This window comes from Venustampulla echinocandica, assembly GCF_003357145.1.
Source record: "Venustampulla echinocandica strain BP 5553 chromosome Unknown scaffold_13, whole genome shotgun sequence".
NCBI lineage: Eukaryota > Fungi > Ascomycota > Leotiomycetes > Helotiales > Pleuroascaceae > Venustampulla > Venustampulla echinocandica.
This window is the reverse complement of record NW_022474218.1, coordinates 415,268-442,836: the sequence shown is the minus strand read 5'-3', so window position 1 is coordinate 442,836 and position 27,569 is coordinate 415,268. Positions and strand designations below refer to the sequence as shown.

The 27,569-nt window shown below is 46.8% G+C and overlaps 10 protein-coding genes across 10 annotated transcripts; 5 read left to right on the top strand and 5 right to left on the bottom strand.

Annotated features, from left to right (window-relative positions):
* Positions 1-124: 124 nt before the first annotated feature.
* On the top strand, positions 125-2,867 carry BP5553_10135 (Uncharacterized protein; the record flags this gene model as incomplete). Its single annotated transcript, XM_032018758.1, has 4 exons — positions 125-450; positions 504-650; positions 704-1,190; positions 1,239-2,867. The coding sequence occupies 4 exons, from the start codon at positions 125-127 to the stop codon at positions 2,865-2,867; spliced, it is 2,589 nt and encodes an 862-aa protein (XP_031865166.1).
* A 1,794-nt stretch (positions 2,868-4,661) lies between these two features.
* BP5553_10134 (GroES-like protein) lies at positions 4,662-5,777 on the bottom strand (the record flags this gene model as incomplete). Its single annotated transcript, XM_032018757.1, has 1 exon — positions 4,662-5,777. One exon carries the CDS (start codon positions 5,775-5,777, stop codon positions 4,662-4,664), a length of 1,116 nt encoding a protein of 371 aa, XP_031865165.1.
* A 725-nt stretch (positions 5,778-6,502) lies between these two features.
* Positions 6,503-6,931, bottom strand: BP5553_10133 (uncharacterized protein; the record flags this gene model as incomplete). Its single annotated transcript, XM_032018756.1, has 1 exon — positions 6,503-6,931. One exon carries the CDS (start codon positions 6,929-6,931, stop codon positions 6,503-6,505), a length of 429 nt encoding a protein of 142 aa, XP_031865164.1.
* Positions 6,932-8,368: 1,437 nt separating this feature from the next.
* BP5553_10132 (Uncharacterized protein) lies at positions 8,369-9,153 on the top strand (the record flags this gene model as incomplete). The annotated part of the gene is made up of 2 exons (XM_032018755.1): positions 8,369-8,814; positions 8,871-9,153. 2 exons carry the CDS (start codon positions 8,369-8,371, stop codon positions 9,151-9,153), a joined length of 729 nt encoding a protein of 242 aa, XP_031865163.1.
* A 2,034-nt stretch (positions 9,154-11,187) lies between these two features.
* Positions 11,188-11,994, top strand: BP5553_10131 (Class I glutamine amidotransferase-like protein; the record flags this gene model as incomplete). The annotated part of the gene is made up of 1 exon (XM_032018754.1): positions 11,188-11,994. One exon carries the CDS (start codon positions 11,188-11,190, stop codon positions 11,992-11,994), a length of 807 nt encoding a protein of 268 aa, XP_031865162.1.
* Positions 11,995-12,333: 339 nt separating this feature from the next.
* On the bottom strand, positions 12,334-14,535 carry BP5553_10130 (uncharacterized protein; the record flags this gene model as incomplete). The annotated part of the gene is made up of 2 exons (XM_032018753.1): positions 12,334-13,435; positions 13,490-14,535. The coding sequence occupies 2 exons, from the start codon at positions 14,533-14,535 to the stop codon at positions 12,334-12,336; spliced, it is 2,148 nt and encodes a 715-aa protein (XP_031865161.1).
* Positions 14,536-15,659: 1,124 nt separating this feature from the next.
* Positions 15,660-16,827, top strand: BP5553_10129 (uncharacterized protein; the record flags this gene model as incomplete). The annotated part of the gene is made up of 3 exons (XM_032018752.1): positions 15,660-15,807; positions 15,857-15,905; positions 15,954-16,827. 3 exons carry the CDS (start codon positions 15,660-15,662, stop codon positions 16,825-16,827), a joined length of 1,071 nt encoding a protein of 356 aa, XP_031865160.1.
* A 514-nt stretch (positions 16,828-17,341) lies between these two features.
* Positions 17,342-20,640, bottom strand: BP5553_10128 (putative sodium p-type atpase protein; the record flags this gene model as incomplete). The annotated part of the gene is made up of 4 exons (XM_032018751.1): positions 17,342-19,356; positions 19,409-20,025; positions 20,078-20,343; positions 20,401-20,640. The coding sequence occupies 4 exons, from the start codon at positions 20,638-20,640 to the stop codon at positions 17,342-17,344; spliced, it is 3,138 nt and encodes a 1,045-aa protein (XP_031865159.1).
* A 1,124-nt stretch (positions 20,641-21,764) lies between these two features.
* Positions 21,765-23,009, bottom strand: BP5553_10127 (uncharacterized protein; the record flags this gene model as incomplete). Its single annotated transcript, XM_032018750.1, has 1 exon — positions 21,765-23,009. One exon carries the CDS (start codon positions 23,007-23,009, stop codon positions 21,765-21,767), a length of 1,245 nt encoding a protein of 414 aa, XP_031865158.1.
* A 1,805-nt stretch (positions 23,010-24,814) lies between these two features.
* BP5553_10126 (putative nuclear export sequence-containing nonribosomal protein) lies at positions 24,815-26,427 on the top strand (the record flags this gene model as incomplete). The annotated part of the gene is made up of 2 exons (XM_032018749.1): positions 24,815-24,885; positions 24,942-26,427. The coding sequence occupies 2 exons, from the start codon at positions 24,815-24,817 to the stop codon at positions 26,425-26,427; spliced, it is 1,557 nt and encodes a 518-aa protein (XP_031865157.1).
* Positions 26,428-27,569: the final 1,142 nt, after the last annotated feature.

The following is a 27,569-nucleotide window of genomic DNA, read 5'->3' as shown; positions in this document are numbered from 1 at the left end:
TGCCTCTAGCAATCGTGTATATACCTACGTATAGCCCCTTGTTCTACTTCCCCACTTCATCTCTGCCTTACTTTATTTCCTTTCTTTTTAAATAATAGCGATCGTCGCCCTCGTGCTATACACGATGAGCGACAAGCGAAAAGAAAAGCAACACTTGAAGGAGCTCGGAATAGTTTTCGTGACAGCCATTCTGCCAGATCAATTTCCAAAGCACCTATTCAAGACGTTTCAGAAAATCAGATCCTGTAGAAGAGTCGATATCTCTACCTTCCATCCAATCGGCCCAGGAGTACCGCTTGAACGAGCCGTCTGGAGGAATGAAACGGCGAACCGTGCAAGGGAGATCGTTGCAATCGCGGCGGCTCTCATAGAAGATGCGACTACCGAGATGGAAGTGCGCCTAAGATTGGAGCAGAAAGTTCTTGCGCGTTTCAATATGACTATTGAGTGGTAAGTTTAGGTTGTGTAAACTTTACCTTGCCTGTCTGATTTGAGATCCGAAGCCCATCTCTAGCCTGCAAGGGACGATTATGGAGATCAGAAGTAGAAGCAGAGGTAGAGTTTCCAGGTCGCATCGCCAAGAGTCTGGCAGATCGGCGACCAGACCGTCGACCGTGTCAGTGTCTGCCGGGAGAGAGGTCATCACACGTGTAAGCTTTTAGACAGAGTCAGTGTTCTTGTTACGTACTGACGATGCACACAGAAACAAAATCTTCTCAAGCCGAGCAGACGAAATGACCTCCTACGATTCCTTAGAAAATCATTCTGAGGAAACCCCCAAGAGAAGACGGCCTGACCGCATCCTCGGATTTCAAGAAACGGCAAGCTTCTGTCGCAGACTTGAAAAACATAATCTTATGGCTGGATCTAGAGGAGCAGAAAACGAAACTGGCCTGGAGGCTATAGGTGAAACGATACAGAGCACTGTCTTGAATCACAAGGGGAACTCTCTTCTCTTCCCATTCCTGATTATCGAGGCAAAATCAAAAAAGGGAGGGTCGTTCGAAGATTGCAATATACAGACCGCCTTGCCAATTTTGAAAACGTTGAAAATACAGGAAGACTTGCAAAGGAAGTCTCAAATGACCCTGGAGTATGGGGGTCCTTTGGTCTGGTATATCGCATATAGAGGTGAAGACTGGCGTCTATCGGGCTGCTATACCTTGCATAAGACTGGTGGGCCATCATACGTAAGTTCTGCTGCTGCTGTAGTATGCTACATTGCTAACTAGTTTTAGGAGATTGTAACTCTTTGGACTGGTCAATTGAACGACGTAGAAAGCACGCTTCAGCTACTTCTGATCATTGACTACATATTCGACTGGGCTCGCGATATATACAAGCCTTCCTTGATCTCTCAATTAAAAATCCTCGCAAACGAGCCTGCTGAGGAGGATGATCACACCCGCAATGATGACTTGAGCAGAATCGACACGGACAGTGACATTTTCTCACTTGCACGTCCAAAGCAGCCCAGGACTATCGAGGATTGGGGAGCCGCTCTTGAGGATGATGCAGAAGTGGTAACAGACGAAGAACTGAGTCTCATGAAGTGGGCAAGTCACGATACGGACTTTTGTGTTTTCCGCCCAGCGTGTATCGTCCAGAACGTATTTCGATGCCTTTTCGTAACGAAAGAAAATATCGATGCACTTTTCTCATCTGTGCCCAAGCGATGCACTGTTAAGCAGCTTGCTAGGCAGGCTCACAGTGTTCTGGGTTATGGCACCACTTTGGTGTCAGAAGATGTACTCGACAGGATTGAAGAGGTCTGGACGAACAAAACTAGGCCGAAGAAAACTGGGCATATCTCGGAAACACGGCTTTTCGCATCCATCGTTTATCACGCAGATGTGACGTGGTCCTGGGAGCTGCAAAGAATTATCTATTGTGTCGCATTCGACGAGGAAGCGTTAAGTAAAGCTAAAGACTATACTCAACAAAAAGGTCCCCCTCATGCTTTCAAATATGCCAGAAGAATTGGGAAGGGCAATGCAGAAGCCTTGATCAGTGCCTTAAAGAACCAGACTATTCAAGAAAACCTCGCATCGGCGTTGGCATCAAAAAGACAGAAATTACATACAAGTGCTGGTACTTCATCGTCAAATTCTTGTCCTACCTTCGAGTTCGTTGATGCCACTTACGCTCCGAACGGGTGGGGCGAAAAGAAGACATACGAGGTAGTAGATAGGGTATATGATTGGTGTGAGAAGAATTCAGAGGAGCCATCGGAGTCATTTCTTCGAGTCTCGCACCAATGGAGCTCGCTGACTGGGAGTTCCACCGGTTCGACCGTTGCATCATACTTCCCAAATTCTGAACCTGAAACTACAGAGCAGTCTGTTCTGGTAGCACGCGAAATGTACTTCTCGAATTCATCTCTGTGTATTTACGTCATTCCAGGTCTCGCTGAGGATACAGAGCAACAGCGACTGCGAAAGGCTTTACGGAAAGTATCTGGACTCAATGTACTGTACATGGCCTCGCGGGGTAAAAATAGCTCAAATCGTTGGAAAGATGTTTACAAGAAGTGGCGAACCACGGATTCCGAAAGCTGCCGCAACCAAATCAAGGCCCTTAACAAATGGGTAGCCGCAATGCCAAATAAGGCCTCAGCTAGACTTCCTGTTGTATCTTCAACTGCTAGGAAAGCTAAGCAAAAGCTTATAGAACGCCCACCTCTTCTACAAGACACCCAGGCATCACCTACATCTTCTTCACGATTGCCAACACCACCTTCTTCCACTTTACCCGTCGTCATCAAGGCTGAAAGCAATCTCAAGCGTCCTCGCGAAGTGGCCGACATTAGCAATGTTCTAACAATCCAGAAGAAAGCCAAAAAAGAAATCATCATCATCGATGATTAGAATTAGAGCATATGCACGCTGAAGTGGTTGCTAGGTGCTCAGCCTCCCTTGAACCCGGGCCCAATCCAAGGCTTGTCAGTAAATTATAGGTGAACACGGACATCACACAGCGAAGCATGATCTCCCCCAGTTTGACGGTGCTGAGCTGGTGGAGGATGAGGGTTGTGATGCCTTCGTTGAGGGAAAAAATCCAGGACGACAATCTGCGAAGAGATGAAATCTACCAGCTCCTCCCAATAAGAATCCGGCCTTCGACAGCACCGTTTTCACCCTGCATCATGGTGTGTTCGACCACAATTCAACCGCCTTTTTCCGCCTCCGGATATTCTGCATGTATTCCATAGTAAGAGAGCACACTTTGGGATCCCATGCGATAATACGTACGGTCGGGGATGGTCGCCTAGTCTGTTACATATGTGACTCTCAACTGTCAAGTCTCTGCGACTCTCATCAGCTTGAGCTCTAGACCATGGTGACTTGATAATGTCGCCAGATATCAATCGTTCAACAATACCCGATGCTCCGCCCGCCATGCCGGGCTTCCCCCCTTCTGATGCCCTCTCCATGAAAAAATGCCTCGGCGTCAATGCGACACCTAGCTTTAAATATGTAAAAGTAAAAATATTACTATATAAATAACTAATAAAAGGAAAAGAACAAGAAGTATTACAATAAGTTCAAACACGTTCTCCTCCAAACATTACTATGTATCGAGGACTATCTACAATCCAGCTCTACGCGGTCTTCGCAGTGACTTGTTTTGGTAGTTGAACACAACTTTTTTTGCCGTTGTCCCAAGGTCGGTTAGTAAGCTGACCGCTTCTCCTCAGGCGTTAATCATCCTCGGCTCACCCTCTCCTCACCCAGCTCAACCTGAGCTGCCTGAGTAACCTGAGCAGTGCCCACTACTCACTCACGCATTTGATCTCTCAACTCCTTAACTAATTAGGCTGGATGTAGACTAAGGACCTTGTTATCTCATTTCTGTCAAGTTTTGGCGATGATCCCTGGGAAGCCTAAACAGGCCCCCAGGGATCCCGAACTGGACCCTCATGAAAATAGATCTACCCTATATAATAGGTAATATTAAGTGCAATAAAATAATCTGAGGTGAGGCCTTTTCTCGAAGTGCAAAGGCGGATGTAAGGCTATGACTTGGGAGTGGTAGACAAGAGGATAGACACTCCAGGAACTTATTGGCCCTCGGATTGTTATATTCTACGACCGCGAGTGGATAGAAATAGGGACGAAGAAATAGATGGAAATCCTGATATCCTCTATCACCGGCATCTCTTGTCGGCATTTGCGAGATTATGCTGATGCTTCTGTGGCGCAGAAGATGTCCTGGGCTTCTAAGAGGGAGACTACCAGGGTGGAAGATCGAGCGTATTCCCTCATGGGTCTCTTTTCTGTGCATATGCCTCCACATTATGTTGAAGGTATGACGGCTTTTCGAAGACTCCAGTTGGAAATCTTATCGCGTTCGGAGGGTAAGTCGCTTTTCGCTTGGACTGAAATCCTATGGCGGCCATCAGGTTTGCTTGCACACTCACCTTCAGAGTTTGCGGGCTCTAAACACATTGTGAGGAGAGATTATGATCCCAATCGACCTCCCTTTGCGATGACAAACAAAGGCCTACGCATAGAAAGTTTTCTCGTACCTACAGGATATGGATTTTGGGTTCCTCTCAACTGTACAAGAAAGCACGGTCATGTATACCTAAAAGCCTAGTACGTCTTAACTTAGTCTGGACTAATGCTAACCACTATACAATCTATAGGACTTCTTGGAAATCACGGTGTAAATACTACCGTCTGACCAACACCAATGTAGTCTGCTGCTGTTTCGAAGCCTTCTTTCCAATTCTCCAGACCAAAAGCCTTTGTAGTCACAAAATCTTTTCCCTTTGGAAACATGCCTCTTTCTAGCATCTTGATAAACTGCAGTATGTCATCTCTTTCGTACATCAGCTTACCACGGAATGAAATGTTACTGCTAACGACCGTCCAGGCTGGTATGGAAACCTCGGCCATGCCCATCAAACTGCATCTTCCATTCTGTCGCATCGCGTTCACAACGCTCTTCAAGTGGGTCGATTTGGCAGCGCCGTGCGGTGAAAGGTCCAATGCGGCATCGATCTTGCCAAAGGCTGCTACTGCGGCAGTGTCCGCGCGCTCATCTCCGGTCACTTTCACCGTCTCAATATTTGCCCCAGGTGTTCCCCTCCTCACATGCTCCTTCAATTTCGCCAGCTTAGTCTCGTTTCGACCCAAAGCAATCACCCTGGCGCCCATTGCAATTGCAACCATCACACCCGCGCTACCAAAACCGCCAGTCGCCGGAGACACAACAACTGTCTCGCCCGGCTCGAGCTTGATATCCCGTAGCCCGCCATACGGTACTAGGAGGTAGCAAAGATACATCAAGTCCTGGACGGAATAGCCCAAACCTTGACACAGCCTCGTTTCGTCAAGCGGGATGCAATTTTCCAGCGGCGCCTTGACAAACTCAGCGAGTGTTCCATCGCGCCAGACTTCTCCCATCAGTTTCTTACTGGCATCACTGCCTCCGTCATGAATCGCCGTTAGGAAAAGAGCGCTGGGGTCATCCCGTCCACGAACGACGCAATCGACAAACACGAGTTGCCCGGGCTGCAGGACCGTTGCATCTGGTCCGAGTGCGACGATGTGGCCAATCGCGCTGAAACCGCCCACAATCGGTGTGGGAAACGAGTATCGGAGCTCTCCATTGTAGATCTCGCGAAAGTACGATAATGCTCCAGACACTTCGATGCGAACGATGGCGCTACCTTCGCTCAGCTGTGGTGTCGGAACCGATTTAAGCTGAAAGCCAGCCTCGATGCTTTCGAGCACGAGGGCGCGGTGTTGAGATGGAAGATTGAACGCCATAACAGAATCGACTTACAAATGTTCAAATCCCGGTAAATACTTTGAAAGTTTCAATGCAGGGTCGATATTCGAGAGCTCAACTTCCGGGCTTCATATATATATTCATACGCAGAGATATTTCCGATATGTCCGAGTCAAACTTATAGCCTAACAACTTGCTCTAGAGATATTTCCGATATGTCCGAGTCAAACCTATAGCCTAACAACTTGCTCTAATTACAATAGTATCGGAAATCAGTAATATTTTTTTCGGGCTCTTACAGCTACTTCGGGGAAAATTACGAATTACCTAAAATCTAAAATCGCTCTAAAAAGGTTACTAAACCGTATCTTAGAGACTTTCTCTATTATAATGAAGCTAGAACATAGAAATATATGTAAACAAGTTAATAATAATTATACCTACTGTTTTGATATCGATTTAGAATTCGCGTCGATTTATTTTTTCCCCCGAAGTAGCTGTGGGAGTCTAAATTCTGTTCGGCTGATTTCCGATACCATTGTAGAGACAACACGAGGAACGTGTAACCGAGCATTAAGGGAGCCAGAACGAGCCCCTTTGGGAGCTAAAATGGTCTCTCAGTGCATGCTCAGGTTACTCAGGCCGAAATCAGGTATGCTCAGGAATGCTCACCCTTAGCTCAGGTTAAAGGGGGAGATGCTCACGTCCAAATAAGAAAACGGAACCGGCAAAAAAGAAAAGTTTAATCTGATTTATATAGTAGTTATACGTCTCTCTCCAAACTCGTTGAACTCTCCCTCGCCCCTCTGATCTTAAACCCGTCGTATAGAACGAGACCACACCATATGAATACGAAAACACCGAGGAGGACGTAGCTCCAGATATACCATCTGGCGGGAACTACCGCGTTAGTCTTGGCTAGCTGGAAGCCTAGACCGCTGTTGATCATGCCTAGGACAATAGCACCACGTCCTATCCATCGGTGCAAGTAGGCAAAGATACTCTTGCCACCTCTCTTCTTGAAATGCCGGTGCTGAATGATACCCATGATGGGTTGGAACACGATAATAGTGCAGACGACGATGAGGCCAATAACCACGTGGGCATGCACAGGATGCTCAATGTAGTCCAGATCGTGACCGATCCTGATCCCGAGCGCCATGCCGCCGACCATCATGACGAAGCCTACCATTTGGATAGGGACATGCATCGCCATAACCTTCCTCTTAAGATAGGTATTCTTTAAGTAAGGAATGCGCTCAATAGGTAGATGTATACAGATCGCGCCCAGGGGATACAGAATGATGAAAACAATCAACATGATGTACGCATGGGCGTTTCGTTTCCGGTTAAAGACTTCAAAGGTATCGAAATCCCGCTTCTGATTTATGTCTCCAGCATGAAGCTGGTCATGAGTTTTCTGGATCACCTCCGGTGCTTGATTGCAGGTCAGACAGTCGCCCTATAGCCACTCGGTCGAACTTACTAGATGCCAGGACGAGCACCGCTAGCGCGAGTCTGTGAAGCCCCATCACGATTGATTCTGTTAATTAGATCCCGCAGTTCTCCAAACTCAAGCAGAACATAGGATGATGAAAACTAGCAGAGACAGAATCTAATCTCCTGCATTGGCTTTCGATCCTTTATCTACTTTGATCTAACGTACTACTATGGCATGGAGCTACTTGCCCAACCTTCGAAGGTCAAGTGCAAAGAAGCTTAGACAAGCCTCGAAGTGACGTAACTCCTAATTATCTATAAAATGCATTGTGCGCGACGGAAGTAACCATGTGAGAGTGAAACCGTATGAAATTCGATCACTCACAAATTGGTCCTAGCTTTCCTTTCTTATAACCCCTGCAATTAACATCAGTTTATAAGCCCCTTTAACCAAACCTAGAGAAACTCGCATTCTAGACAGCTCAAGCAATCCAGAAAACTACAGTCCGTTCGATCAAACAGGGCCAAGCTGCCCCTTAAGCACCTCCTCCAACTTGGCCACCAGCGGTCTCTATTTCTTCAGCGCCTAGAGACGGGTTGTAGATTGATACAGTTACGTAACCGAAATCTTTTCTATTAACGTCACTCGTGTTCAGGTATTTCATCCACCTATGTTCTTCCGTGCTTGTCCCGCTTTCCCTTTCTAAATCCAGGCCTAGAACCATTCTACTGAGACCTAGGCCTTAGTAATCGAGAGTGTAGGACGCCATTAATGTCTAGTTCCGCTAATCGTACCCCACATCGGCCATTAGCGAATCCCCGGTCCAGTAACTATCTATGGCGCATACTTAGAATAGTTTGGTGCAAAACTCTTTTCGCCTATTAAAAGGCCTAACGGCCATTACCCAGGCATGCCTCCAGAATCATACCTGGGTTATAGCCGTGTGTGCCTGAAAATTTAGTTTTGCACCATATCCTGCTAAGAATAGGTACGCTATGGCGGGATAGCTACCCCGCCTCCCCCCTGAGTATCCACGCCAGCATTGTTACACAAGGCAAATCGTGGGGATTCCCCCCAAAAAAATATTAAACCCAAAGCTCCCTCAAGTCTATAGCTATTCTTTATATCTACTAATCAGTAAATTTCAAGAACTCGCTATTCTCTAGTAAGAAAGAAAATCACTAAGAAATGCATCTCTCACACCAGCCAATCCTATTCTCTTTGTTTCCATGGGCCCTCGCGCAGTATGGTGGAGGATCCCCGAGTAGTTCCAGGACAACCTCGACAGAGTCCGCAACCACGACAACCTCCTCCGCCCACGGAGTGCAAACAGTAACGGTTGGAAAGGATAATGCACTTGCATTCTCACCAGACTCTATCACTGCAGCCGTTGGATCCAGCATTGAATTTGTGTTCTATCCGCCCGTTCATTCCGTCACCCAGTCCTCCTTCGATTCCCCATGCGCGCCCTTGGCGAATGGAACAGGATTCTGGAGTGGCGCAATTACTACCACAGGCGATAAAACTAACACCAATGTTTTTACTCTCACCATCAATGATACGAATCCGATTTGGTTCTATTGTGCAACTCCAAGTCACTGTGAGACTGGAATGGCCGGGGTAATTAATCCTCCGTAAGTATAAAATGTCGTGTCCTCTTATATCAACCGCTAATAGGGTAATATCTTAGATCAGGTGGTTCAGAAACGCTCGATCAATACAAGGCTGCTGCTTCCAAAGTTTCAAACCCCGCCGCCCCGTCAGTCGTTCAAGGTGGCAGTATAGGGCCGTCCCAAGCTGCAAGCACTAGCTCATCAGCCTCTCACTCAGCAACCTCCTCAGCAGCCACTACGACCCCGACAAAGAGTGCTAGTGTAAGGGGCCTTGACACTGGAGGTTTTGGCTTTTGTCAGTGGGCTCCTGTGGCACTGGCTTGTCTAATGGCTGTGGGAGTTGGAAGTTTGATCATTTGAGCATAATTCGGCATTTCGGTTTTGTAAAAGGACTGTTAATTAATTTGGGTTTGTTAGGCTTAGTGAACGAATAATTGTAATTGAAGCATAGTGCTTTTAAAATCGGGAATTTCTTTCGAACCAGGGTCAGTTTGGAAAGTGATCATAGTAGTTTGATATCGAGAGATTCGGGAGACCCGCAGAGAGTAAAGAAGTATCCCACTAAGGATTGACTCAACGAAGGCTTGGAGTTGGCAGGGCTTCTCGGTAGTTTGACTGTCAGAAGAGACTGATACCATTACAGCCAGGGTAGCGATAATCCATTATGGGGAGTCGAAGATGCGACTCGCACTTTCGTCCTGGAGCCTTTTCATCGCTTGAGGGACCATTATCAAGGGAGCCGTTTCTGGCACTTGTAGCGGGAGTGGGAGAGCAATTATGTGTCGGAGAGTAGTAGCTGTATAGTCGGTAATACGAATAATTGACCTTTAAATCGATATGTGTCTATTATTACAAGTGCAAGTTCAAGGATAATTGCGACTTGGACAAATAGATTGATTACACGCGAGGAAAAGGGAACTCTAGCTTTGAAAATTGCACAAATACATACGAAGTAAACGTGACGTAATTGCAATTGACGCCCATGGCTAGGTCGAGTGGTGAGTTCTGCTACGTTTCTGCCCCGGCTGCGATTTAGCCAATGACTAGTTGTGACTCGTGAGGCAATGCGGAGAAGGAGACATGTCCAAGTGCAGCATCAGCAGATACGCGCTCTAATAGGTCCCAGCTGTTAGAATCCTGAGGCACAATGGTGCCACTTTTGGTACTCTAAGCTACTTCAGCTAGAATCTCTATTTTGTCTCTACTAGAAGAGTAAAACTTTATATTTATATATATTATATAAGCTGAATTAATAACTTGAAGTATAAATATAAATAAGAGATAGTATTCTTATAGTATATTTTCATTTCTAGGGACCCAAGCTCTGTAATAAACGCAGTCGCAACAACACGCTCTAGTACTTGTAGAGAATGTTTGTGCTAGATAGGAAGAACGGACGTCGTCTGATGACGAATCGTGTCCAAGCAGGTCACTGCTCACTTAAGGCGGCTGAGGTAGCGGAAAAGCAATCCCAACGTCCTTCAAATAGTTTTTTCTTTGGCTTTCTATTCAAGATAACCCATAAGTTGGCATTTAAGGTGAAAATTAAGGATGAAGATGGGAGAATCTCCTTCTTCCAATTGCCCTCAGGCCGCAAGTTCTTCCGCGTCTCAAGCAAGTCGAGGCTGCATTTAACTACTCTATAATCCCCCGTCAACTTCCTTGCTAAATTATTTCTACTTCCTTATCATACTCCCTTCGTATGCTTATTCTTTTTTATTTAGCATGCTATTAATCGTGCCTCTCTTCGTGCGTCTCCATTTGCAAATGAAATTTTCGAGGTCCTCTGCTATTAACAGTCTTCTTCGCAATGAATAATTTGTTCGTGGATGCATCTATATATCTGGTTTCCGCTGCGGTTTCTCTCGGGAAAATGAATACAGTTCCTTGCCTAGAATCAATTGGCGCCAGCACATTTATTCCGGTATGACACCCACGGAATTAGATATACGAGTTGGCCAATTAGGTAAATGTATATTTCGACTCAGAAATTCTCAAAAGGACTCAAGCATAAATTACACGATGGTTATATTCACATGACGCTTACATACATGCGAATCTTGCTCAATACCTCTCGCTCAACCTCCATTTATCCCCTTTGGCCTTCAACGCGGTACGGCTGTGACCTTCCAAATGAAATTATTGAAGAACGATCTCTTAGTGGAGCGAAGAAAATAAGTGCTTACCAGCATACTATATACGAGGAGTCACGGACTGGAATATGTGCGCAAATTGTAACCCACCAGGTTTACCTTTGAGCATATATAACTCCAGGTGGTAACTTCAATATTTTCTCGATGTAGGTTACAAACACTTGACAATAAAATCATTCAAGTTTACAAACCGACAATCTTTCGAGTTTGAAAAACATCTGCCAAACACCTCGCTCCAATCATGTTTCACCTCAACCTATCCTTGAAGGCAATTCTGCCACTCCTTGCCCTCTCAGGGCTAAGCAAATGCGAATCTCCATCCAGTAGAGCTCCTCAAATCCATCGAAAGACAAATTTGCTAATATTACCTACAGTTCCAACACGCTTCGGCTATGTCCTCTTCCCTGGCTTTGAGGCTCTTGACATGTTCGGGTCTATCGACGCCCTAAACCACCTCCAAGAGCTACACTACATGAACCTGACTCTCATTGCGGCAACTCTGGATCCGGTTTACACCAACAGACTGCCGTGGTATACCACTTCAGCAAATTCCACGTTCGGAGAAGCAGTTCTTCCAACCCACACATTCGCCACTGCCCCTCCCCTGGACGTCTTGGTAATCCCAGGCGGAAACGGGTTACGTGCGCCTGCTCCCATCCTCAATTCTGCTATCGACTTCGTCAGGGACCGCTATCCTACGCTACAGTATCTCCTCACGGTATGCAACGGTGCTGGGTTAGCCGCTCGGGCGGGCGTCTTAGATGGTAAGTCCGCGACTACCAACAAACTAGCTTGGGTGGAAACGGTAGCGTTAGGTCCCAAGGTTAACTGGATTGCACATGCGAGGTGGGTTACGGATGGGAATATTTGGACGTCTGCAGGTGTTAGTGCTGGGATAGACTTGATGATTGCCTTCATTGGACATGTCTGGGGGCAAGATTTGGCGCAGAAGTTGGCGATTGGTATGGAGTATACCGCAGCGAAAGACTCGTCGGATGATCCGTTTGCGGCGTTGTATAATTTGACAGATGTGCCTGCTCATTATTAGTAGGGCGTTGTGACACTGCTGGCCACCGAGCCAAGCATGCACCGAAGTAATTAATCTGCAGGGTAGATCCGCGCACCCAGTGGCTGAGCGGATGGGTGAAAGAGTTAGGGAAAGGATTGGGAACTGTAGGATGCAATAATTCTGATATTGATTTTACAATAGGAAACGAAGTGAATGAACTGGTGGTAATGACAATCCAACTCTGTTTGACGAACGAAAATATATGTGATTAATACACGTGAATCCACTTGCTCGTGACTACAAACAGGTTGCAGAAGTTCCACAGCATCTAATAAAATCACTCAACTGGAATTTATAGTTTATATTACCCCTAACAACTCAATACTTCCCCAGGACCCCCAACAACCACTCCCGCACCTTACCACACCCCCATCTCCCATCCACCTCTGTACACAACATGCCTCTAATTCCAGGGGCCATCGGGTGACTAGCAAGCCCGCATAGATCGAGCATCTTACTTGGGTCATTATTTAACACGCGAACACGTTCGGTTCTTGTCCCAAACTTTTTAGAAAGCTCTACGGCAATCACCCCTAAACTATATACATCTAGCTTTGGACAGATAGTGCTAGAAGTATTCTTTGGTGCGCGGTACAATATGGTGCCAGGCTGATTGCCAGAGGCAATTGATGAGAAGATTGCCAGGGGCGACGGACTAAAACCAGCTTGGGAAGGCTGTGCCGGAGATGGCTCATCAAGCTTTGCTATGAGGCCAAAGTCCCCGATGTGTGGGATGATACAGACATGTTCGGCTGACGATGAAGGGCTGCACTCTGGGCATGCCTTCAAGTTAATTGAGCCTTCGAGTCCTTCTCGTGATTTGGAGACGGTTAAGAATATATTGGGGGGTTTGAGATCTCGGTGGACGATGTGTTGGCTGTGTATATACTCAATCCCATCTAGGATTGAGAGGAGGATACGGGCTGTTGTCATAGTGTGGAAGCAATGTGTAGGATTTGTGGCTGTTTCACCTCTCTCCAGATTCGGCCATATAAAATCCTCCAACGTCATCGGATATTGCGCCATCTGAATAAATATCATCAGGCGTTTCTTGTCTTGCGACAATTCGAAACCTGTGGCATTCCGCTCAACTTCCTCGGTATCGTGTTCGTCATCATCGGATTCCTCATCGGATTCGTCGTCTGTGGGTTTGCGGAATAAGTTGTTGAAAGTGGACTGTGATTCTGACGATCTGTTACTCTGTTGGGTTACATTTGATGTTGAAGGGCACGAATTCTCGAAGATGATGTTGCTACTATTAGCCGAATCCTGCATAGAGCCTTTTCGAGCCCATTTCACTTCTTTTTTCAGTTCGCTCTCCTGCGTCGCCTTTAGATTTTGAAAATCGCCAGCTGACTCGTCTGAAGAATTGGATAGTGAGCTAGGAGATTCGGAATCCTCTGAGTCAGAATCTTCTACTCTATACATAGGGTATTAGCATGATAGGCAATATTGGTTTGGAGAAGATACTCACTGTGAGGCATAAGCTTTGGTGTCCAGCTGCCTTTGACGGTGCTTAGTATTCCTTTTGCAGGCTGAACGTGCTTCGAGCCAGCTGTCATAGTATCTGACAACATTGCGGTGTTGTAATTTCGCCAGAGCGCGGAGTTCTGACAAGAGCTCGGCGGCCTGCATTTCATTATGGAGGATCGAATTCAGCCGATTGGCAGAAATAGGTATCTTTTTGATGGCATATTCCTGGCCATCAAGTATATGGAGCGCACTATAGACCTTTCCATAGCCTCCTTTTCCGAGGCGACAAATCTGTTTGAATTTCATGTCATAAAGGCACTTTCGGAGGTGTTCATCTGGATCCTCGGGAAATATCGTAGAGCGAAGAGAAGAAGGTGAGCCGGCCTGCGGCAGATTTAGGTGGGGCATGTTGAACCGTCGAGCTATTAAAGCTTGTGATTGAGATTGCGATTCGGATTGTGATCTCTCGAAAAGCGACGACACTGCGCTTGAACTGAAGGCAAATGTGTTGGAGGCCTCAATTGCTCTATATGTGCTGTCCTCAAAAGTTCCAGGAGGTTGTTGTATAGCAATGTTGTTTAGTATGGTATCAAAGGATGCCAAATAGCGACGCAATTCATGAAATGTGGGCACAGCAACCTGCTGGGGGAGCAAGCCCGCTCTTAACAACTCTTTTGACATTTCGGCGAAGAGGCTCTCTGCGACTTTGCAGATGTCTGAGTGGTCCTCTGGTAGTTGGTCCTCAGGACGCCTTCTAGAATTGACCAAATTTGTGGCCTGTGTCCTACATCTCCCTTCTATTAAAGAAAGATAAAACAGGCTTGCATGCTGGTGAGGTGGATGACTAGGTGATGGAACATTCGATGCAGCCGTTCGGCCAACAACACCAACGATAGAATTCTCGGAACTAGCTTCTCCTTCTAATTCCGCTGGCACCGAACCTGTCGAGGGCCCAGGAAGACCAGCAAATGCTTCATTGGGAGGAAACTGAGCACTTGGACCCAAGTCACCCAGATTCTCAAAGGACGCCCCAGATGCCGAGAACATTCTAAGGGTAAAAGAAACAAAGTCCCTTTGTTTCGTGGTTTAAGGTTGATCGACAAGGCTGGTCCTGGAAACACCGAGGGCAATCGACGACAGGGCAGCATAGAGTCGCGTTGCCCGCGAGATAGCAGAAATGTTAAGCATCCAGACGGCGGTGTCAAGCCTAGGGAAGGTTGGTAGTAGGTAGGGACTTATTGGTTCTTTATCCAACTTGAATGAGTGTGTCAAATTGACATCGATGTCAAAAGAAGGGCTGAGACAGCCGGGGGCCACGGGTCATCTTGAAGTGAGTCTTCGTTCTCTGTTGTCAGAAACAATAGGTTACCTGTTAACCGTTCGACTGCCTTCGACTCAATTCATTCAGCTGGGAGTCTGCCTACGGTTAATCTTCGGGCGCAAAATGCTCCAGGAGCTATACTCATATGGGAAATTGGCGCGCGACAGGATGAGAGATAGAGGGAAATAGGTGATGTTCCTCAAAAAACGACCGGGAGGGTGGCCGAGTGGTTATGGCGTGTGGTACGTTGTTCCTGCACCCCGAATACACAGAAGACCAATGTATTAACATCAGCGACAGACTCAAGATACGATTTCGTGTCTTCACTTATATAAAAATAAGTGAGATTTCTCATAGGTTTTACCTGCAGGGGTTCGAATCCCCTTCCTCTCATCATTTTTTGGTTTTTTTTCTCCTTGTGCACCATTTTTTTTATATTTGTGGCCTCGATACTGTAGCCGAAGCGCGACGATAAGAGTCAAGCGAGCGGGCATGCTGAGTTCTTGGGTTATCAGGAAGCAAGTTGACCCGAACATCAACATCCAGATGTTTTTGCCTTTGTCCTGAGATTTTGCTAGAACCAACCCCCAAACACGATTCTTGCTTCCTTTGAGCCCTTAGTTGCAGCTGCGCAAGACACTGAATGAACTTTCTTGCGCGAGTCTTGCGCGAATCTTCACTTCAGCGCGACTTTGCGTTGGCTCACCCTATTTATTTACAGTTTATCGTCAAAGCGCAGGAGAACGCTGGGAGTAACATAGGAGGGTTTCTTTTGGATACCAGCCAACATCACAATGTTGCATGTTGTTTGATTTGTTTACACTACAGCCTCTTTTATACCATCGTGAACATGCCCCGAAAGCTGCCCTGGGGAAAGGGGAGCTCCGCACCTTCAGCTCTCCCAAGGCCGACGTCTGGCATTCCAAACCATACTCCAAAGCGACAGAGATTGGAGAAGGTAGATCCGGGAAGCGATACCGATGATGGGCCAAGACAAGGTAAGTGTTAATACCAGGATGCTTTGTAGAACCTACTAATACCATCAAGAACTTCGACCACCGTCGACATCGCCACCCCCTGGACCACCACCGGAAAGGTAAAACAGTCACTGTAGGAAGTGCGAGCATCAACTGACATTTATCAGCTTTATGAATGAGGGCATGGAGCACGATGACAAGTACCGGATGGTAGAAGATGAATTCTTTTCAGTCGCGCAGCGGTTCACTGTTCATCTCCATGCCGCCGAGTACAAACGGCAGGAGAAATTAGCAAAAGCTCGTAATGCTGAAGCCATAACATCCATATCGCGACCCGTCACTGGAAAGATGTCCGATCAGACTTCGCGCAAGCTTGCAAGTGCCAACCGATCGAAAACGCAGAAAGGACTTCTAGAAGGCTTTGCATCTGACGATAGTGATGACGATGATAATCTTCCATACGTTGGCACCTCTCTACATGGGTTGATGGATAGCCCTAGAAAAATCACATCACTTTTAAAGGTTGGATCGATTGGGGCAACAACACGTGCTGCTGCCGGTTTCAACAAGCCAGCAGCTAGTCGAAATTTACCTGCGCAAGCAACATCCAGATTACCAGGATTTCCAAGTGCTTCTCACAGTAGCAAATTATCCAAATTTCGGGGCCACAGCCCGACCATAACGTCTAATGACGACGATGATCTTGATGCACCAATATTAGCACCGAAATTGGGCTCACCAGCGACAAAGCCAACTTTCAAGAGGAGAACACTTTCAGATGCACCCCCAATCGCTTCTCCCTCCAGGAACGTCCCCGGTATAAAAGTCGAACCAATACCGGCATCCATTTCATCTATAAAATCATTTCATAGTACGGCGTCGGCCACTCGACTAGTGAAGGTTGAGACCAATAATACCACCATCTCGGGCAGCAGCAATTCTAAGCTTTCTAGGCTGGATCATGCTAGACGACAAAAGGTGAAACAGGAACTCGACCAGCAGAAAAACAAGAAACTTGACGAGATCCCTACCTTTTTATGAATTGAGCGGATGAAGAGTAACTCGAACTCGGGCACCCTACCATTAGCTAAACTTGCGGAGAAAATTATATTTGGTCGATTCTGGCGGTAAATTCCACATGGCACCCAGGCGGACTAGTCTCATACACTCTAGACCACCCTTCATCTCTGGGTTATGACGATGTGCTCCAATTACAGACGCGAAGATCGCCATTTGTTCTACTAAGTATGGAAATGGGCTGCAGGGTGGAAGTTCATACTTCAACCATCATTTTACGCTTTAACAAGAGAGCACCGAACAAGGTCACACTTTCCATACATCTTTCGTCCCCGCCGCCTATAAGGTAAATCCGTCGTTTGTTGAGCAACAGTGTATGGCAGCTGATGATATATAACGCGTCACATCACGATCATTGAAACTCGAGACAATCTCAAAAGCAACAAACTCCATTTTCTATAATTGACGTACCTAACAAGCCTCGATCAAACACACTCGTGTCCTTCAGTCTAGCCGCCTGCAATTTTCCCTCTTCCTGTCATTCTGACTCGGCAAAATATGCCGCGAAAGCCCGCTTTTCCAGGTCCTCGACCTTTCCACCTGCTTTGGCTCCGCGTCGGCGGAAATATATGCGCTTGCACCATTTCCACGTCTCGCATCCAGCGACAAAGAGAATCGTCTCAATAAATACGATGGCCCATTCCCAGGAAATGCCCTCATGCTTGAAGACCACGTGGTTGAGCACCGGAATATACAGTGTCGGGAAAATCGTCACGAATCCAGCAACCACCGACCAGAATAGAAACTTGTTGCCCCAAACATCATGAGCCCACTGCGTGAAGTACTTCTTGCTCTTTGGCTGCATTCTGAAGAAACTGCGTCGCATATTAATCATTTCCCAGGCCAGGAACAAGGCGAACCAGGTCAGGCAAACAAAGGTGGTGGCGCGAGCACGGAATACTGTGTCACACTGCGCCGAGTAAGAGTCGTTACAACGCGAACCCAGGTTACCATCTCCAAATCCGAAGAGGACGACAGAGAAAGCAGTCAGGCAGAGGGTAGCCATCCAGAGCCCGTACACAAGCATGTCGAGCATGACTTCCCAGGTGAAGACGCCAACTTCTAGAGGATGAGGGGGTCGTGACATGATATCTGGTGCCGGCCTTTCGAACCCCAGTCCCATATCCGGCAGACTCGAAGTAACCATAATAACCCAGAGAATCTCGACAGGGGAGAGGGGAAAGACAGAGAGACTCGAGTTATCTTTGAACGCGAGACCGATGAGGAGGGTACACGCTTGGGCAATGTTCTCGGCAAGTAAGTGCAGAATGAATTTCTGGATGTTGTCGAACATCCTGCGCCCTTCTTCGACAGCGTTAAGGATGGAGGCAAAATTGTCATCCGTCAAGACGATATCTGAAGCATCCTTCGCAACATCAGAGCCAGCAAGTCCCATTGCAATACCAACATCTGCGCGCTTCAGGGATGGGGAGTCATTGACCCCATCACCAGTCATGGCGGCGAAACGGTTGCGACGATGCAAAGCTTCAATCATTCGCACCTTGGTATTCGGGGAGCACCGTGCAATAACGAGTGGCAGATGGGGCATTGCATCGATCTCGTCGTCGGAGAGTTTGTCAAATTGCCCTGCGGCCATGACCATTGTGTCGATCTTGTCTTGGGCGATCAATGCTATGTTTGCCGGCAAGATACCAACTTGAAGAGCGATCGCACGAGCAGTACTCGGGTGATCCCCAGTCAACATATGAACTACAATACCAGATGCGTAGCATTGGCGCACCGCGCCAGCAGATTCCGGTCGAGGGGGGTCATAAAGGCCGACTAGACCACGGAACACTAGGTGTTCTTCGACGCAGCTGCGCCCCGGAGGCTTCAGCTCGTTGATCGGGTTGAGCAATTCCTTACTTGCTAATGCAAGGACACGGAGACCTTGGCTAGCGAGGTTCTCCATGTTTTCAATTATGTAGCCATGAACATCCTCAGTGAGTGGCGCCTCGCCATTGGGCCCAACAATCGTTGAACAAGATTCCAAAACTCTCTCGACAGCACCCTTTGTGAAGACCATCGACCTCGAGTTACTCTCGAAGATCACTGACATCTTCTTGATATTTGAGTCAAAGGGGTATTCTGCGCGCTGTGTCCATATTGGGTTGTCCTCCGAGATGAAGCGATTCCGGTTCCAGTTGAATCGAGACGCAAGAACTTGAATGGCAATATCGGTTGGGTCTCCACGGGCTTTCCATTCACTTTCCGTTTTATGGACATGGGCCAGATTTGCAAGTGATGCGATATTCAAGAATTCTTCGAGGTCCTCGTTGTCGTGGAGAATTTCGGCTGCGCTCGCCATTACTCCATCCCCATTCTCTGCTACGCAATCAACTGGAGCAGATTGGTGGTGGGACAGATCACCAAGGGTTGGATCAATTGGGTTCTCGGAGTTGCCGACGGAGTAAGTGCCCTTACTAGGAACCCAGACTTTCTTGACAACCATTTTACCTTGCGTGAGGGTACCAGTCTTGTCGGAACAAATGTCTCAAGGGCTGTCAGCCATCATCCTGAGAATAGAAAATCGGATTTTACTCACCTGTGACGCCACCCAAGGCTTCGAGAGAGTCAAGTTTCCGGACGACGACGTTGCGTTTAACCATTCTCTTAGTACCAGCAGCCATGGTGATGGTCAGGACAACAATAAGAGAAGCGGGAATCATCGACAGGCCCGTGGCCACAGCATAAATGATGACCTCAGTATCGTCGGAGAACTTATTTGCGCCAAGGACAATAATTGCACAGACGACAGCAATTCCCAGGAGAAGCATTGCGAGCTTCGAAAGTTTGCGCTGCAATGGTGTGCCGACATTGACACCAAGAAAATGGCCAATGAAGTCGCCCAAGGTAAGTGCACCAGCCTCAACATATCGATACGGCTTTGCACTCCCATCTGGGTTGCGCTTAACTTGGCGCCTGCGTGATGGCTGGCCACGAAGAGCTGCAGCGATAGAACCAATCTCTGTACTCATTCCCGTGGCAAAGACGACACCGCGACCGCGACCTTTTGTGACGGTCGATGAACTGAATATGACATTAAGGCGATCTCCTGGCCCGGTGTCTGCCGGAAAAAATCGACTGGCTTCTTTCTGAACTGGGAGAGATTCGCCTGTGAGCAGAGCTTCATCTGTCTCAAGGTTCATGGACTCAGTTAAGCTGTGTCTAGATTAGCTACTGACCCACGTAAAAGAGGGGTGGCAAGACTCACCGAATATCCGCAGGGACTGTGTCCCCGACCTTTACCTCAACAAGATCGCCAAAGGCAAGCTCTCCTGTGGGTACGACAATAGTATCTCCATTACGAATAACTGTTGCCGTTGGGGAGCTCAACGAGCGTAGAGAGCTCATCGTCTTCTCAGCACTAAACTCCTGGAAGAATCCCACAACAATGTTCAAAACAATGACTGCGGAGATGACTCCACCCTCAATGTAGGAACCGATTCCGAAACTGACCCCCATGGCCAGCATCAGCACCTAAAGAATTGGATCAGAAAACCTGGCTAGGGGGAATGGGCGTGTGGTACGCTTAACTAGAGTCATTGCATTCGCAACTTGCCGAATGAGAATTTTGACAGGAGAAACTCCAGGGCCATCATCGAGCTCATTCGCCCCGTACTTCTCAAGGCGGGATTTGGCTTCCGAGGCACTGAGGCCATCGAGAATATTCGCTCCAATTTCAATGGCACATTGTTCACCACTCAAAGTATGAGGCAGTCCAGATAGGGGTTCGTTTGCCTGCCCCGACACGTGACCCTCTTCGGGTTCACGCATTTTACCTTTCCGAGTCATGACTTTTTTTGGTCCTCTGGATTTCCAGATGAAATTATTGATTCGGAGTGGGATAGCAGAAGTAAGTTGCTGCAGTCACGAAAGACGACGTTTCTCGCGGACATATTCTCGTATTTATCACAGACCCCTGCAGTGATAGATTGGCCACAAACGCGGCGATGGGAAACTTGTACCTTGGCGCCCGTCACGGATTTTCGTTGCCACTGGAGAGCGTGGAGAGCGTACCATTATGGTTGCAGCATTGTCCCCCGTGTTGACTGCGCAATCCACTTGGAGAATCGCCAAGCTGCTAGATAACTATATCGTCTCTTGGCCTATGCTTGGCTGTTGCGTGCCTTTTCTTTTAATAATAATAATAATAATATGGTACGGAAAATAATGGGATCCTTCGGTTGCATGTGCGTGTACTCGTAGTGCCGCTATATGATCACCACAGTAAAATCGTTCCTTCGCACGCGGCAGTCTCCTACTCACTCTCACTCCCAAATTGTAGCTATTTGCAAAACGTGTGTATTATAATAAAAACATAAAAAATCGAATCTCTCCATTGCCCCCTACCTAGACTGGCCTATGCGTAAGGCAAATATTTTGCATTCCTCCCAATTATGACCCTGCTTGGCAACATCGACTACATTCCTGTGACTCGTATGGCCCCTGTTCAGGTCGGTCTCTCGCCTTCTTTCTCCGAGTCTTCGTGTGATTCGCTCTAGTCTTGTAATCTTTCGCCAGGGCGCTAGGCAGACCTCGCCCCTATCTCTGGAGTACCTAGGTACAGTTGCCTTCATATCGTCAGCCTTAATTGGACGGCTGTGGTAATTGATATATTACTCTTCAAAGGCATCAGCTCGAATACACTATATAAGGTCATATTAAGCATAATATCAGATTCCTAAGACTTGGTAATCTGCGCCGAACCTTACCTACTTCCCTTCCAACACGGCTAGTCATCGCCGCTGCTCTATTCAGGCGCTACTTAACATTCGGTTCTGCTAGTTGCAGATTGTTTTAAAGACTGTGAAACATTCAAAGATGTCAAAGTCTTCTAACATTCCAAAATGCCTTCTCTTAACGGCCCACCGCGATGTCGATAAAGCAAGCATAAGGATCTAAAATAAAACCTCTGTGAATTGCAAAACGGTCCTTGAAACTAAGTCAAGCAATCGGTAACAAAGCGATTGAATAATATTCAACACTTCTGGACGTCGACTGTACCAGATGTCTTGCCCAACCAACTTCCAATCACAATAACCCATAGACATATACACCTTGCGTCCAATCATGGGTAAATAAAACAGCCTCTTCTTATTTTCGGCAGTTAATTCATCAATAGGTGCTCCTTCCTGGCTCTCGTAGCTTGAACGAATGCTTCCAAGAGGCAGATTATGTGGAACGTAGCCGCGAGGTAAAAGATTGTGTCCCCGCCAATTCGAATCACGAGTGGTTAGGCCTGCCCCAAGATTCAACCATTTAGTGGCGCAGATAGCAGTCCCTCGCTCTTTGAAATCAACAACGTCGATCTGATATTCCATCGGGCAGGAAAAACATCGATGCAATCCCATGCAAGCACAGTCATCATCCGCGGCTCCATGCCCGAGCTGACATCGAATCAATGTAGTGAGACGACCATCAAGATCGGTGCCCTCATTGCGAGTCGTCATATGCCGGCAAACGCCATAGCCCTGCGATTCAGACAAGAAGTGCTCAACTGGACGCTGGCTCAATAGAACCCATTCCTGAGATCGCATAACCAGCTCATTGGACGCGATTCGCGCATCCACTGAAAAGAGGCACACACTTCTTCGGGTGAGCGTGATGTCGTTGTGCGATAGGTCACTGAGTGGGATGCCATGGCCAAAACCATAATGGTGTTGTTTAAGTGCTAATTGGACGTGGTGGAAACGTAGTTTGTAAGGAGAAAAGTACAGCGGGATACGGACGAACCCATCATCTATGAAGTGGCTGTTGCGGGCATACGCTGGGATGCAGGAATCAGGCTCGGGCGGTGCATTGAGGTTTGCCGGCTGTGGGATAGAACTGCTGAGATGAAGACGGAAACTCCCATGGCATGCGTGGTGGCGAGGGAGATCTCGTGATAGAATGGTGAGGAAGTGAATGCGATCGTCGGATTCCAGGTTGGAGAGCAGATTCCAAGCCCTACTACCTAATTGAGCGGCGGATCTTTTATTGCAGAGAGCAAAAGAGGCAATTGAGATCGTTGGCAGGAACTCTATTATTTGGAGGATAAGTTCAGGAGGCAGATCAAGTAAGGTTTTAACTGAAACTGGTGATGTTGGTATTTCGACGCGGGCTGCATCGTTTTGGGCTGGCGATGGCATCTCTGGTTGTTCCATGCGTGAGCTGGTGAGAGTTGTATCGGCACATAGCTCTGGTACGCGGTAGAAGAGAAGATAAAGAAGACTAGCTCAAACCCCGAGGGTTTTGAGGTTGAGGTTGAGGTTAATCGAGGCCATACCACAAGGTAGGGGAGACTATATTTATAAGTCTAGGTACAAGATATACCCTAGAGTTTACACGATGCAACTTAGCATGATCCAGCTAACTCATCAACGTGCTGGCCTCAGTCCACGTTAGAGCAGCGATCGCTCAGGTGAAGATTGTCGCAGCTGTTGCGTGGCTATCTCGGTCAAAATTTGTATCGTCGCTATATACCGTGATATTCACCAATCTATTCAATCTTGGGGGACCTGTTTTATGACCAACTTAATTTAGCTTCTCATGGCCATGAATGCCGAGGGTGAGCTGAATACCCAGGTATACTATGAGTTTATTGGCAGGATACCTACCTAACCTTGTTCTCCCCTTCCACCATTCCCAGAGCCCCATGCATTCGCAAGTGTCCAGCATGTCAATCTCTTCAACTGTCCTCCGACTATTTCCATCCAAACACTCATATTTATCGAACTACTTGGCGGTGCTTCAAAGTTGCAGCTTAAATAGCCCTTCAGTCGAAGTTGCAGGCTATAAGCAGCGCGTTCGTTCACCAATGCGACGGTCCTATTTATAGCCCAGACTTACGACTTGTTGACTCTGTAGTCTATCTATGGACCTGCTGTATGGTAAGTATCCCAATCCTTAGATAGAGTCGGCCGTATACAATTACACTAATTAACAATTTTATTCTCATAGTGCGCGAAATTGAATCGAAGGGCAACACCTAGATGCCATAATTGTGGACACCAAGGCTGCGGGAAATGTGGGCATACCATTGTAGGCTAGCAACATACGCAGACTATGCATAATAAGCTCAGCGAAGGATATAGGGATCGATCTTACACAACTCAATAGTTAGCTCAGCACGGTAGTTTTACTACTAAACGAAGTCCAAGGTCTCAAATTTAGAGTGGCCTAAACACTAGTGATTTCTTTACCCACTTATAAGTTTTTCATTTGTGTGTTGTTGCGTGTTATCTAATTAATACACTTATTACCCTGTAACCCTTTTTGGGCCGCCTGTTTCGAGTGGATTAAAATCCTAAAAATATGGGGCTCGTCATTATACACTTGGGTACCTGGCCAAGTAGTTAATAGATGCCACTCGCACGCGGACCATCTACTCTAGAATAGTAATTAAGATATAAGGAAAAGAACGTCCACCTTACAAACGCACTTGAATTCATTAGTGGCAATAAGAAATAGGCCCAAGAGTATATATCATTTTTGGATATCAAATATTGGAAGGAAAAAACACCAGCTTCCACGAAGTTCCATACTAAGTATTCTCTAATATGCTCTATTTCCCATTGACTGGTAGTCATCCACCTCTCCTCCCATGATTGACTTCGGAAAAGGGGAGCGACTCGTGGCAAATATCACGTGATAAATACGACCACGTGACTGTATCCCATCTCGTCTTTCGACATACTGATAGGTAATAAACCATACATCTACTTGTATTAACCATAATATTCATAAACATCTCTTTAACAGAGCCAGCACTGGCAATCGAAATAAATTCACTTTTCATGACGTGGGGCTTGTACGGTGGCGTTGCTGAGCAAGCCTGTGGCTCGCTTAACCCCGACGATTACAGCATTTTAGTGATCGCGGGGCAACATTTTTTCTTATCAATAAACATTGACCTTGCAAGAGCAACAACAATACCACAACGAAACTACACCTCCACGTCGACCTCAAAATGGCTGCTATGGATCTTGATGCGCCGGTGTCTATTGCACCTCTGCTGCAAGCGGAGCAGACACATGCCACGTAAGTCTACATTAAAATGATTCTCTGCCCACTGTCGCCTTCTAACCTCTTTCTAGTATTCTCTGCTGCAACTGCGGTGCTCCCATCGATGGCACGACCTCTGCTGGCGCACTTTGCTATGACTGTGTCAAGACCACGATGGATGTCTCGCAAGGCATTCAACGTGAAGCCACCATACATTTCTGCAGAGACTGCGAACGGTGGCTGCTTCCTCCGACGACTTGGATTGTCGCAGCTTTGGAATCAAGGGAACTTCTTGCTCTTTGCCTGAAGAAGTTACGAGGACTGCACAAAGTCCGGATAATAGACGCGAGCTTCATATGGACAGAACCGCATTCTCGAAGAGTCAAGGTCAAGCTTACCATCCAGGATGGCGTGTCCGAAGGGGTTGTCCTGCAACAATCATTCGAGATCGAATACGTGGTTGCATACCAGCAATGCCCAGATTGCCAGAAATCATATACTGCGAACACATGGCGGGCATGCGTACAGGTCCGACAAAAGGTCCCCCATAAGCGAACATTTTTGTTCCTCGAACAACTAATTCTAAAACACGGGGCCCACAGGGATACAATCAATATCAAGGAAGTTAAGGATGGGCTAGATTTCTTCTTCGCAGCTCGAAATCAAGCAGACAAGTTTGTCGACTTCCTAACCTCCGTCGTGCCGGTCCGAGCCAAGAAATCACAAGAACTCATCTCCATGGATGTTCATACCTCTACAAAATCCTACAAATTCTCTTATTCCGTTGAGCTAGTGCCAATATGCAAAGACGATCTGGTAGCATTACCTATCAAACTGGCGAAACAAATCGGAAATATTTCTCCTATCGGGCTCTGCTATCGTATCGGCACGACTGTCAACATCCTCGATCCAAGCACCCTCCAAACTGCCGACATCAGCACTCCCATTTACTGGCGTGCCCCTTTCACACCTCTTGCCGATGTTCTGGAGCTTGTGGAATTCATTATCATGGACATTGAGCCCATCGGTACACAAAAAGGAAAATGGTTACTTGCCGAAGCAACCGTCGCCCGTGCATCGGATCTTGGAACCAATGATATGACATACTATACTCGAACGCACTTAGGGAACGTTCTACATGTTGGAGACTCTGTCATGGGCTATATGCTAGCCAACACAAACTTCAACAATCCTAATTTCGATGCCGTAGAAGCATCCCACACCTACTCTTCTCAAATACCCGATGTCATGTTAGTCAAGAAGTTCTACGAGAGAAAGCGGAAGTCGAAGAACCGTAACTGGCGACTCAAGCGTATGTCCAAAGAGGAAGAGTTACTACCAAAGAAGGCTGAGCAAGAGAAATTGGACAAAGATTACGAGATATTCCTGCGGGATGTGGAGGAAGATGCCGAGCTGCGGTCCGCAATGGCTCTCTACAAAGCTCAACAGGCGAAGAAGGAAGCAGAGGCCATGAGCGTTGCGGAGACGGATGATGGTGAAGATGAGACGCCACAAATCGATATGAACGAGTTGCTGGATGAGTTCGATGATCTTAACATACAACCAGGTGCGCAATAGGGAAGCTGTGTGGTTGGTCATTCTACCGGTGTTGATGGAAACGGCGTTTGGAGGGATTAGACCAAGTCGGTTCGTGAATGACGGGTTTCTGAGCTTGTCCTTTGCATGTTTGTTAGCATGGCCACTCTTTGGTGTGTTTTGCAGGATTGCGGACTGGGAATGATGTATTCAGTCCCTCATGTGCGTCACAGTGAATCACTTGAATTACATAAATAATAGCTCAATGACACTTGATTTTCCACCATATCCATATCCACATACTCTTTCTCGTTATCTGCTCTACCAAGATTCTAAAATAATAGTTACATCCTCGTCCACTTGCTCCAACCACCTCAACCAAATGCAAGGAACCACACCATAGCCACACATATCCCCCATGTCCCATTCAACCCCACAACTCCACCACCGCCACCATATAGAACCATAAGTAAAGAAATTAGCCTCATCTCCTTATGGATGAAGAACCTTCTCACCTATGATCAAAGCGAATTTTCAACTAGTTATTCAAGAATATAAAAGCCCTCAAAATATTAAACTGAAGGTAAACACACCTACACAACAGAATATGATACCCAGATACCTACACAGGCAGCACTTAGAAGAGTAGCATTGGGAGGATGATTATGTGAAAGTACTGAATTAGGAGGTGCAGTGTTTAAAAGATTGTTTTCTAGGGTAGATTTAAGGCATAAATCGGTTCACTCTTATGGGTTATCTTCCATATGGTTATATATGTGTTTGGAGATGTTGCAGCAGTTAAATTTAAATAGTTTGATTATTGGGTGATCAACTCAAAGTATTTCTAGCGCTGGTTTCCTACCAAAATCCCGCTTCTAATTTATAATGATAGGTCAGCTTTTGTGCACCGTTTGAAAAACGTAGCAAGGAGACATATAAAGACAGATGTGGTATAAAATCAGACTGTTGAGCTTGACATGCTTTATTTAAATCAACATGAATTGTCAGTTGTGAAAGGTATCATCATTTAACCATGAGCAAAGTGCAAAAAGAATGTAACCAGACGTACCGTAGATAATTGTCTGTAGTTTCCCAGCCGCATATTCGGGTAGGCTTCCGTAAAGAATGTTCAGACCCATTAAACATTATCCAGCTTGGATAGATTCCATTGCGTTCGCAATACC